Genomic DNA, 13,227 nt, shown 5'->3' with positions numbered 1-13,227 from the left:
TCTCTCTTATCCTGACTAGAGTGTGGGTCCCTACTTGGACAGGGCGCAAACAGACTGCCAACTAGAGACCCCATTTCTAACAAAAACTGTTTGAGTTTTACTATTTACTTCTTACCTATACCGAACTTGTTTTTGGCCACAAAGCTAGAAAAGCCACTAGTGCTATTTGTACAGTCTCCTATGTTTTAAAAAAATATGAAACTGGAGCAACGCACTTGCCTCAAGACTTCATTCTTATGTCACCACAGCAAATCCTCTAAAGGTTTGGAAACAGAATTTCTGGGGACTTCTGTGAAGACTGCCAGGTGAGGTTGCCTGGACTCTGCTTTTAGGGAAGTGGCTGACCAGCTGCTCAGGAGGGACATACGATGTGCCCTGACATGAGGGAGATGCTGCTCAGGAGTAGATGGTTGTGAAGTTGCCAAAGCGGGCTGAGACAGATATCTGCTGTGTGCTCGGTGCTCGGGAGGGATCTACACTGTTCCATGAGGATAAATCCCTGAAGTGCCTTCACAGCATGACTACGCCGTGTGCCTCTCTGATCGGAAGATGGATGGGATCTCAAGCCTGTCCGAAGTTCCCTGGCATCAACTGAGCGCTGGAGAGCACCTAAAGAAAACCGATCTGTAACCCACAGTCTGCCCCGAAAGACAACTTGATACACTGGAGGAGAGCATTGTCTACAGAGGAACAGACATCTGGACCTAAGTGTTTACCATAGGTAGACCCCTAGCTGTTTGGCTGGTGGAGTTTGTGTCTTGCTCTGACTAAGTTTCCTGAACTGCAAGATTCACCAAGGCGTCGACACCATGCTGCCACTTTGGCTGGTGCTTGCATTGCCTCTGCTCTTCTAAGACCTGTTTCATGAGTGCCCACTTCACACGAACTGATTTGACGGAGCGATGTCCATACTCACTGAATGCCGTGGGCCGTGCGGCACGCAATCTGCTAATAGGGCAAACCCACCTAGATGTCCAATCAGCGTAGGCCCAGTGTGCCCCATTGAAAACCGCACAGTAAAAAGGAGCCTGAGCACACAGGAGAAGTAGATGAAATGGACTGTGACATAGTTGGTCACTCTCCCAGGACTTCAAGCCTGAAACAAACTACCATAAATTTCGTCACTGATTTAGCAGCAGATTGTGGCTAAAAAATAAGACACATGGTTGTCGCACAGGATTACCCTGTTCAACCTCCCGCACCTCTAATCTCGCTTCGCCAAATTAGAAACTCCCGGACCAACATTCAGGTTACATTTTGGGCTTATCAGGGCTCTGATATCACTGTATACTCGACCACTGGAAATCTTCATTTCTACATTTACTGAATTTACTGTCTTCTTGTGCCTCTGGCCGGACGGGCCCAGCCTTGATAAAGTCACTTGTGTGACGAAACACGTGTTGGCTGTTTCCTGTAAGACGACACAAACCTAAACCTATGAATAAAGACTCTACCTTTAACACCTACCCGGAATCATCGCTTTACTCTTCGCCTTTGGATTCGTTGTACTTGGGCTCTACTTTCATCCCATGAACATTGTTGAACTTTTACTTCTTTGTGTGCCTTGGTCTACCTGTACCTCCCGCAGTAATTGCTAAAGAGTAATATTACGGCTCACCTTCTGATTTATTTCGTCTTAACCATTTATGTGCAGTTATTCCAGTGTGTGTAATTTAGGTTAAGTACTTTTTGTTATCAAAAGGTTGAGCACTGGCTGGCCATTACAGTATTGACTTGTGTTCGTGGGTTTGAGTTCTGAGTCTCTAACCTCATACCACCTCCTTACGCAGGCTTGGCACTGCTAGACTTGAACACCTTGATTGTCAAGTGATAAAAAGGCGTTTTTGTTTACTTCTGGGTGCAATGGTAAGGTTCAGCTGCAGAACACCAGTAGTTAGTGGCTGTGATTGACACAATCTTAGCCCACTTACCACTGGCTGCCGTGCGACTTCCGAAAAATTAAAACAGTTGCATATCAGTGGTACTGAAACAGCCATACCCTCATCGACACACATTTATGCCATGTATTCCTGGGAGTTAAAATATTATTCCACCTATTTACTGATTGCCTGGTGTTACAAAACGTAATATGTTTTGGATCTGTATCTCTTGACAGCCCTTTGTTATTTACCATGCATTTTGTTTCAATGTAATGATATTCGTACCAGGTAACGAAATCCTTCCGAAATATTTCCAGATGGAAAATGTTTCTTTTAGTTATATGCTTGCCTTCCTTAGTTTTCTTATTTCATTCTATGGGAACGCATAGATGTGATAATAGTATTTGCTCATTTTGTCTTTTGGCTGTACCCGATAGCACAGTTCATTCTTTGTTACTCTTTTCAGAATGATTTTGCAGAAAGAAGGTGCTCGTTCTCTATTCAGGGGCCTTGGACCTAATTTGGTTGGTGTAGCTCCATCCAGGTAAAAACATCTTGTACGTTTATAAAACATGACTGTCCCATTTTCTGTTACATGTAACAGGTGCTTGTTGGACTATAAAACCTCCTAGTAACTCTGCGCGGTTGTCATTCATTAGCACTGTTTCCTCTTGAAATAGTGGAGGGGATTCATATTTGATATGGGATCCCATGACGTTTATGTACGATGACGTGATGATCTTGGTTATAAAGAAAATCTATCACTCAACTTTGATTTTGAGATTGGTGGGAAGCTTGCTCCCTCTCAACTACAGTATTAACATTTTCATTTACAGATTACGACAGGAATTCCACCTCTTAGTCAATCAAAACTTTCACATTTAAGATGTTCCTACTAGAACCATTGAATTATCATCTTGACCTCACAGGCAGCTTTTGGCATTGTTTATTGATCAAAAATAGTTTTATTGATACTGTAAATAGCACAACAATAAGACAAATGCATAGGTAGAAAATGAGCTTTATTTTTATTGCTTTAAGTTAACCAGTTCATACAATCAGATAAAAAAAGATGTTGGTTTGATGGTAGAGCAGATGTTGCAGTCGATTAGATATTTTAAATATGAGAGCCTACACCTGCACAATGAAGGTTTAGATAGTAAATATAAACTCACAATTGAGGAACAAGAAAGACAGGAAATTAAGAGAGTGAGAAGAGAAAGAATGACTGGGTTCTGAGATGGCTTTATCCATTGCATGAATGAGGGAAGCACACCCATGAGGGATAAACCAGCGGGGAGGAAGGTATCATAATACAATATGATTCTAGATTCGTGGGGGTTTGGATTTTTCACATTCTGATATTTATTTATATCATTTATAAAGCACAGCTGTCCCCAATACTCGAATCCTGGCGCTGGGATCTTAAGAGAACTGCAGACAGGGGATAAAATGCACAAAACGCACATATATGCTCTTCCACTGGGGCATTTACTTATATTTTGAGCACTATTTAGGAAAAAGCCAGGTCTTTAAATCTTCCCTGGAGGTCAACGGCTCGGTACCAGATCTAATATTAGGAGGCAATGTGTTCCAGATCTGTGCTGCCTTAACTGAGAAAGAACAGCCTCCTTGTTCTGATTTTTTTTTTAGACAAACTAGGTTAGTAGAACTCGAGCAGAGGCTTCTCCCAGAGGTGTAGCTTTTTAATCTGTTGTAAAAGTACAGAACCGTTGCCATGTAGAGCCTTAAAAACAATGCATGTGACTTTGAAAACAATCCTTTGCCTCAGAGGGAACAAATGCAAATCCCTCAACACCATAGATGCTGACGATCTACGGAGTCTATTGAGGGCCAATTTAGCTGGCGCCACCTGAACACTGTGCAGTCTGTTAGTCAAAAAGTCAGGGGCTCCAAGTAGCAACGCATTTCAAAAGTCCAGCCTGCTAAGTATAACACTTCGCATAAGGTCGGATTTAGCATGGTTAAGCAGAAGAGGTAACACTTTCCTAAGACCCTGTAAAAGAGCAACGCAAGTGCTTGCAACTTTGGTGACATGCCCTTCCAGTGATAGTTTATCATCAAATAGAACCCCACAATTACGTACCACATTGGATGGTTGCCTTCCCACTTTTATAGGAAAAGGCCAAAAGTTAGGAGGAAGTTCCATGGGGGTTTTGCTTGCCGAACAACATAAACATTCGGTTTTATCCCCATTTAATTTAAGAGAATTCAAATTCATCCAGTTGACAATATCCTGTATGCACTCCTGAAATGCCACCACCGAGTCTTGCTGGTCATTTTAAAGGAACAGGATCAACTGTGTATCATCCTCATAGCTGACCAGCATGTCATGAGCCTTAATCAGTGGCTTCATGTAGACATTAAACACAATTGGGTTAAGTGCCAAACCTTGCAGGACTCCTTGATGCAAACTTTAAAAGTCATAGCAGTAAGGGGGCAAGGCAACAGCCTGACATCGGTCCGACAGATAGGGTTCCATCCACTTTAATACTGTTCCTCCTATCCTAATTTTGGCTAATCTCTCCAGAAGGATTTTATGGTTAACTGTGCCAAAGCCAGCCGACAGCTCCAATGTGATCAGGACTGTCAACAGACCCTTGAGCGCTCTTGTTTGTAACTCGTACATAGCGACGAGTAAGGCTGACTCCTTGCCATGCCCCAGTCTGAACCCACATTTTTCATCCTCTAAGAGAGAATGGGTTTCCAGAAATTGGGACAGCCTCCTACTCAGGTATCGCTCCGAAATTGTCACAGGAAAAGGAAGGAGTGATATGGGTCTAAAATTACTCTGCACCAAAGGATCTGCTGTAGGCTTCTTTATAAGGGGGTGACAGTAGCTTTCTTCCAGATCCTAGGTACCTCTCCTACCTCCAAGGATTGGTTGTATTATAGCAGTGTGGTGATGAGGGGCATGGAGTTAGTCTCCCAACTCATTCCATATCCTGGGAAGTACGGGATCAAGGAGAGAACCCGATGAGGTAGACCCAGCAATTATACAGAAGTGCTCCTCTAGAATAAGTTTGAACATGTCGAACCTTCCAGTCTGATTCTCCGAAGAAACCAGTCTATTTAGAGTCACAATGGGACCTAACACTGATGTAACTGCTTGATTGTTACTATCCCAGCTGAAGATAGTGTTATCTGATTTATCAGAAGTAGTAAGACCAGAAGATAATTTCTGAGATGTGGCGCTGAGAATCCAATAAGATCTTGCAGTATGTCAAGTTTGTTCCAGAATGGGCAAGCGCTTGATAATGAAGGTGAGTTGGGTAGTGAATTTGTATCTCAAACTTCTCATGAAACATATTACATAGTTATTTTAATCCTTAGGCTCAGAATACAATCTGAAAGATAGTTATCTGCTGTAATGAGGTTGTGCAGGTTTAGCGTTGAAGATGCCCCTAATGATTTTATTACGAAATTAATAGAAACTTTTCCAGACTAGTTTCTAAAATATAAATGTTTATCCCTTCCCAAACGTCCTTCACTTGTGAGCAGTTGTAAAGTCTGACTCACTTACTGAAATCTCAGCAATTAATGGACAAGAGAAGATGTAGCTTGAATGGATGATTAAGTCGACAGTTAATTCTATACAATAGCAGTAGTTTTGTTTGGGCTAGATTTAGAATAATCTTTGCTGTAAAGGGAGGCTTACAAATAAAAGCTTACTTTTCCTGAGGAAACGGGTCAGGCTGAAGTTTCTACCAGTGTGATTCCTATTTTAACTAGGCATGGCTGCATAGTGGTTTATGAAGGCAGGATACCAAGTGGCTTACGTGGTTGATAACACTAAAAGTTTGGAGAGAGGTTGGTCTGTTTCTACATTCAGCAGAGGCACTGGGAGCACGACTGCCAGAAACATGGTAGACTGCATGTCTCTAAATAGAAGGGCCAGACCCTCAGTTTGGCCCAAAGGGTACTCCACCCCGTATGTGGCAGAGTACCCTGACCACCAGATTCTACAGTTTTATATGAAAGTTTAGTTATATCCTGGAAGCTTATATCTAAAGTTTAGTTATATCCTGGGGGATACATTTTGATGGTCTGGTATTAGTTTTATCGATTACAATGAGGAGAATAGCATGATTCATTTTATTGACAAACACTATTTGCGGCCTTTGAGGTTGGTAGGGTCTTCAGGAAGAAAGCATCATGTGTCTTGTCCTATAAGGAAAGCTGTTTGGTGAAACTCGAAGTCTACCAGGTGAACACCACCCATGGTTTGGGGTAAGCATAATCTCTTTAAGGAAATGTGTGGCTTTTTACATTCCAGCAGAATGGCTTTAATTAGATATCTGCTTTTGGAGAAGTCTTTTGGCATGTGTTCTTGCATTTCTTCAGGGAGGCATGTGGTCGAACTCGCCACATTTTTTTTATGACAATCCGCTACTGTCCATAACTTGTTGAGGTACTTTCTACTTTTTACTGTGGCGTCTGATGCAGTACTCACGCGGTAGATGTCTGCTTGTGGGGCACTGAGGGAGAGCTGGTCTGATTAGAAGTTGCTGTGACCACCCTCTGGAATGCTGATCACAAACCAGCACAGGCTGCAATGCTGGTGCTCAGATCAGACTCAAAGTTTGGTCTCTGAGTCGGACATAATGGAAGAGGCTTTGGCTGCCCATAACCAACACTCTCACTGTCATCCAGGAATGTACAACGCCACTACCAGTATTCTGTCGGTTGAAGCTTCCTGTATCTCGATGCCCTGTTTACTTGCGTGCACTTGTGTGCATAATGATATTCATCTGTACTAAAATCTTCTCGCGAATCCTGCATTTCGCAGCTCCCCGTTCCACGCTGCAGTCAGCAACGAGAGGTCTGCAAATTACTTCATCACTGAATAAACTTCAGCCTTGCTCTTTAATATGTTTAGATGCTGGGAAGTGCGTTTTGAAGCTGAGCAGCAGTGAGGGCAGACAGGTAAGGAAAATTAAACATTAGGTGCCCGAAGAAAAGCAATGCAGTGAGGAGAGAGACTGAGGAAGGCAAAATACGAAAGAACAACACGAGTGAAAGAGACAAAAATAAACACAAAATTCAGAGATTGAAAGAAGACTATAAAGGCCATGAGAGAGAGGGGAGGAAAGTTGCAATGATCTTCATTAAGAGACAGATATAGCAGACACTGTGACAGAACAAGCCTGTCTTTTGAGTATGTTCTTATAGACCACAACGCCATCCTTTGCTATATGTGACCTCTTCTGGTAGGCTCTCACTTTTAACCTAGTACAAGTTCTGAGACAAATAGTTTGGATTTTGTTATTGAAAGTAAAGCCTCACAAATTGCCGTTACCGAAGTGCTATTGAATAAAACACCAGCACTGGTTAGATGGTGTCGCACATGCCTAGGATTGCCACCTGGCTGTGTTTGTTACTGACATGACCGGTGTAAAAATTAGTAAAATTACAAAATAAAGTATTTTTCCCCCTTATCAGTACATACTTTAAACCGTAAATAAAGGGCAAAATGACTTTAAAATGTGATCTAAGCTGATTTTTATCATCCCTGACTGATAATTAAAGTAAATAAATAAAATACATATTACAAATGAATACTGGTGATATTATATAAAGTCCTATTCAAGTATCATGCCCGAGCCTTGGAAGAATCTGAAAACATGTACATATGGGCAGTATTGTTCCTCTGGCAATGGTGGCAACCCTACACAGGACATGGGATTCTTGGAAGGTACTCCCTTACTCACACAGAACAAACCAGCAGCAGGAGGGCCGTGACCGGGGGAGCAAACATCGCAGACGCACTTTAACCAGGCTCCACCACGAGGCCCAGTTAATCCTGAAATTCCCGGTACACAGGCGCTGCATGCGGTGCAGATCAGCTGACTGAGGTGACGGATACGTCTTGTGTGGTGGAATGAGGGCCCAACGGCGCAGCCCGAAAGCAGATGGGTTGTCGGCCGCGGCCTTGCATCGCCTAAGGAAGTGGATTGGTCGGCTGGCGGCGGGGAGGAGCGGAGCCCTTGGAGCCGTGGCCCGCGAGAGGAGGAGAGGAGCCACTGGGCTCCATTGCGGGTGAGGGGGGTCCCCTTCCGGGTGTCTACGGTGCTGAAGTGATGTTCCCCCGCCACTGACCGGGGAGCTCAGAGAGGAGAGGCAGAGTCTCTGGCGAGGGATAGCTAACTGCGGTAGCGGTCTCGGCTCAACGGAACTGGCGGGGCCACTGAGAGCGGTCCCATGGAGCGGAAGGATAGGGTGGTGACCCTGAGTGGGCAGCGGTGAACACATGGGCACTCCCTTGCTGGTGGGGAGACGCCCGCTGAGTGTACGTTCCCCCCCCCCCTCTTGTTAAGCACGAGCACAGCAAAGCCTGGAGATTGAGACGCACGGTAGGCCTGCAGGTACGTGTGGCTTAGCGGGACAACAGATCCAGCACAATGGAACTTGTGGTATCGCTGGCTAATGATGAAAGCGTCGCTGGAGGTGAGGAGACCGGTTTTGAGTGGCAGAGGGGAGAGAGGTTGCCAGTGGGCACCCCAGCGGAGGCATACTGCGCAACAAGGCGAGAAGCGTGACACAGACTGGAAGCTGTAACCCCCAACCACCCCCATTTGAACTGAGACGTGTTTTGGCGGGGGTGCTAGTTGTCTCCCCCTCGCCGCGGGCTCATCACAAGGGTGACAACAGGGCGGCAAAGGAGTTGAAAAGCCACTGAAGCCAGCGCCAACCAGAAACCGGGTTGACGTACTAATAATAGGGTGCTGCTGGGGGTACAGACACTGGAGACCCCCCTTACGCCCTAGCCATGTGGGATCTAAAAACGGATTTGGAACCGCACAGTGGTAGCTGGCTGAGTTACGCTGTTCCCAAGGGAGGGGGGGAAGGTCGATGGGGGAGGAGGGAGGAGGGAACGGGGGCGAGGGGCAGGGGGGATTGGGCGCGGGGCTTTGTGTGGAGACACGCAATTCACCATCCTCTTCCCCAGAGAGAAAGTAAGGGAATCTGCTCCCGACCACCTGCAGCATGGGGCGGTTGTGCACTGGAACAAGTGGTGGCTCCTTGGCCGGTGGCGCAGGCTCTTCATCCACACTGGACAACAAATTAGATGCGGTACTGGAGGTGGTGGAATGCCTCGGAGCCTCATTGGATCAAACCAGAATGTCCCTGGAGCAAAAGATAGACACTGTGGCAACGGACCTTAATCTGCTACACGCGTACCACAGGAAATTAGCGGACAAATCACACTCCATGGAACGCAACTTTCTTGAACTTACCCCCAAAACTCAAAGTTGAGGCCTCAATGGAGTCGCTGCTGGACAAAGTGGCATTCTTGGAGTGCAGGGTAGAGGACTCCAAGGGGCGCTCCTGGAGAAACAACATCCGAGTGGTGGGTCTGCCATAAGGGGTCTAGGAGAACAACCCAGTGTCCTATGTGGAAAAATGGATAAAAGAACTGGTCCCTACTGAAAGGCTTACACCTTTTTTCAGTGTTGAACAGGCGTACACAGTGCCAGCGAGATCCTTGCTGGCGGGGACGGGTCCACGCCCATTTCTGTTTTGCTTATTACACTATGCTGATAGAGATTCCATCTTACGTGAGACAAGGACCCTGCAAAGTATTCAGGTGGAAAATGTCAAGGTAATGCTACTCCCGGACTACACTATGTCTACGCAAAAGCAAAGGAGCTCCTTTTTGGCGGTGAAGCGGCAGCTACGCACCCTCAGCTTGAAGTACTCTTCTTTTCCCCGGCACGACTTCGGGTGGTGGTTCAAGGACAGACCATTTCTCAATACACCCGAGGCGGCATGGGACTGGCTGGAGGCGACGGACCTCGCCCGGGAGGAACAACTGAGCAACAACTATCGCATGCTCCGGACCTTGAGCAGATCATACGGGACGGGAGAAGCGCACTGCGATCGGTGGCGGCCATTAGGGATCCGACCCACGGCTCAGACCAGGAGGAGGAGGGGACCGACAATGCCGGTGGAGCCGAAGACTTATTGAGTGGGAGCCTTTCAGAGACTGGGACAGTTACCCCACCAGTAGTGACACGGCAGATTATATTGTTTGAGTAGCTAATTTGTGCAGTCTTATGTTATGTGGGTGCGCTGAGGTGTCACAGAGCCACCAGAGAACAACCAAAAACTGATGGCAAGTACATGTTCGGGGGGAATTGCATTCTCTGTTCAACTCTCTGCTTTCCCTGGCCGCTGCTCCTCTTGGGGGATGACCCCCCTTTATCTCCCTCCCCCCCTCCTTGCGAGGGATGCTTCTCTGGTTGAGCATGCACAAACTGGTTGGTTTGGCTCATGCAGGGGGAGGGCTACAGTTAGCCATCCTAATGCCCCCATGCGGCACCGACCAACAGCTGGACTGGGTCTTTTGTGTGAGTTCTCCCTTCGCAAATTCCCCAATAGGCGCTCTCTCTCCTCTGTGTTAGACCAACCATGGCAGTATGTTTGGAAGTTTGGGTGGGAGTAGTTTGTCTCTATACTCTTATGGTATTTGTACTAGTTGCGTTGGCGCTTTTTGTTTGCACTTTATTTTATTGGTCTGTTAGGAGCCTCTGCTGTCACTCTCGCCCTGCGCCCAGCCCGTCGCCTGCGAGGGACACAGGTCCTTACCCCCTTCACAGTTTTACATCCGCTTTCTTAGACTGCACACATGGCACCAATTAATATACTCATGTGGAATGTAAGGGGTATGTCGCGCCGCGTGGTGCGAGCCGAACACTCGGCTTGGGCTGCGGCGCTGAGACGTGCCGCGCTCCCAGTCTCTCTTGCAGCATTCGAGGCCTCAAATTGGGCATGGGGCCTTGTTTCTTTTCAGCGCAGCACGCCTCCCTGCACATATAACCTCTCCCCCACTCACCTGATATTGTTGTCCTTCCTTTCTGTCGCCCTCATTTGTTCTTCCTTTTATGTTTTTCCTTCTTACCCATTATTCCCCTCTCTTCCCAGCATGCATTGGTTCACTGCTCACTATGGTTCCTTGTCCATTACTTTCTATGGGTTTTTTCCCTATCCAATATGGTGTCCTTGCACTTCCTGTTGGTCACTTCTTGTTTTATGGGTATTTAAGGGCTGTAATTCTTTTCCTCCTTGCGCTGCAATACTTTCTGTTTGGATGGTGTCTTCGCTCCTTCTCCCTTGTGTCAGATACTGGTTACACCTTTGTTCCAGTGTTTTCCTGTTCATTTATTATCTTTTATTTTACAAATTGATTTTGCTCTTGTTCCAGGAAATTCCTTTTTGAGGGTTTTTTTTTTCTCCCCTTTTTAGTTTTTTTTTCTCCCTCTGGCACTACTTCTGAAGGACACGGACTGCCCTTGGTGTTCCTATCGCCTGCAGCACCGTGGCTACCAGAAAGAGTCGCCCCTACCTGGGCCAAGGCCGAACATTCAAGAATAAGAACCTCGTCACTCGTTCAGCGGACTCCAGGCTCAAGCAACACGTAAGTCGTGACCGGGTATGCATACACCAGCACGCCACTACACCATTTATTCATATCTCAAAAGACATTCAATACATATCGGGTTCCTACAGGAAATGCATCTCGTTCTGACGGAGTCCACCAGACTGCAGATGCAATGGTGTGGACAACTCATTGCCACGCATTACTCCTCCTTTGCCAGGGAAGCACTCATGGATTAGACCAGGTACACCCTTTCTAGCTGAGGAGCAGGTAGTGAACGCTGACGGCCGCTATGTCTTTGTACAAGGCCGTTTAAATGGTTGAGCACTAGTTTTAGGTTCCATATATGCGCCAAACACAGAACAAACATCCTTTTTACATAAATTGTCTGGTGTTTTGTCCCAATGGAGCCCTCTTCCATGGCTTCTGGGTGGAGACTATAACAGTGTCATCGACCCGGGCTTGGACCATTCTTTCCTGCCCTTGCCCACAACACCAGAAATATACTCTGCCACATCACTGCGTAACTGGCTTCAACATTGGCGCTTGACGGATATATGGCGCCATTGCAATGACCGAGACCGAGTATATTCCTATATTCAGTTATTCAGTTATATCTGTTATTCAGCCCCACATGATCTCTGTGTACGATTAGACAGAATCATTTGCACTGAAAACTTAATGTCCACCATATCCCACACGGATTTAGTTCACACACACTCGCACCATAATCCACAATATGTGCAGGTGGTGTAGTTTGATACTAATGCCCAAACTGCCTCCTCGAGGCACCTGGAATGGGATGCTTTTAAGGTGTTGCTGAGGGGCCACTGTATGGGGGTGCAGTGGAACATGCACAGGACGATTTAGATCAATGTGATGAGGATAGAGGAAACTTTGCTGGGACATGAGATACATGCGCTGCATGATCCCGAGAGGCGCCACATCCTGGCGAACTGTCACTGGGAATGCGTATCTCTGTTAGAGCACCTGCAATGCCTTAATTATGCTGCCTACTCTGCTCGCTCACATGCTGCAGCGGAACTACTGGCGTGGCCGATACGGCAGGAGAGTGCCATTACCCCGTTAGTGGCGTTGCGCTCAGCGACGGGAGTCATGTTACATACTCAGCGAGAAATACACAATGAGTATGATACTTTACTTACTCCATTACATCTGCCCCATTTCACGGATTATAAGCGACTGGACTTGGAGGAGCCGCTAACATTATACAAGTTGCAGGAAAGTAAACGCACTTTAGCCACTGGCAAGAGCCCAGGCACTGACAGACTCCCAACTGAGTTTTACAAGACTTATGCACATTTGCTTGCCCCTGGCTCCTGAAAGTGTACGAGGAGGCGCTCACTGTGAATGAGCTCTCTGTTTCGCAGCGCGAGGCACTGCTGATCTCTCTCCCAAATCCAGGTCTCGATCCGACTCTGCTGGGTTCGTATAGGCCATTGGCTATGCTTAACATGGACTATAAGGTACTGGCTAAGGTGCTTGCCACACACATGGCACCACTGGTCCCCTAGTTGGTCCACTCGGCCCAAAATAGATTTGTACCCACTCGCAGCATGTCCTTAAATATCCAGCGCTTTTTCCGGGTAATGCGATACTCCACGCAGGCCTGGCCAGATTCCGGATTCCTGGTGTTTGGACCTTGAAAAGGCCTTTGATTCATTGGAGCGGGCCTTTTTATTTCAGGTCCTGACTGGATATGGTTTTGACCCTGATTTCCTGAGGTTAGTGAGCTATTATATACTCAACTGTTATTTAGAGTGCGTACTGGCTTGGCTATCTCAGATCTGATACTAATGGGCAGAGGCACTCGGCAAGGCTGCCCCCTTTCCCCCTTACTGTTTTCACTGGCTGTAGAGCCACTGGCAGCAGAGCTCTGCCGTCGTGGGGCAAATTGGGACATTACACTGGGGAACGGTCTGCATG

At 46.6% G+C, this 13,227-nt stretch overlaps 1 protein-coding gene across 3 annotated transcripts in view; it reads left to right on the top strand.

The window, feature by feature from the left end:
- SLC25A36 (solute carrier family 25 member 36) overlaps positions 1-13,227 on the top strand; it is a 1,333,693-nt gene that overhangs the window by 221,485 nt on the left and 1,098,981 nt on the right. For all 3 annotated transcript variants that reach the window (XM_069213671.1, XM_069213670.1, XM_069213672.1), the window contains one exon: positions 2,347-2,424. In XM_069213671.1, coding sequence (XP_069069772.1) covers positions 2,347-2,424 — 78 coding nt within the window. The remainder of the gene's footprint in view (positions 1-2,346; positions 2,425-13,227) is intronic.

Source organism: Pleurodeles waltl, chromosome 11 (genome assembly GCF_031143425.1).
Source record: "Pleurodeles waltl isolate 20211129_DDA chromosome 11, aPleWal1.hap1.20221129, whole genome shotgun sequence".
In the NCBI taxonomy this organism is placed as follows: domain Eukaryota; kingdom Metazoa; phylum Chordata; class Amphibia; order Caudata; family Salamandridae; genus Pleurodeles; species Pleurodeles waltl.
Note: the sequence above shows the minus strand (reverse complement) of the source record. Positions and strands in the feature narration are given on the sequence as shown.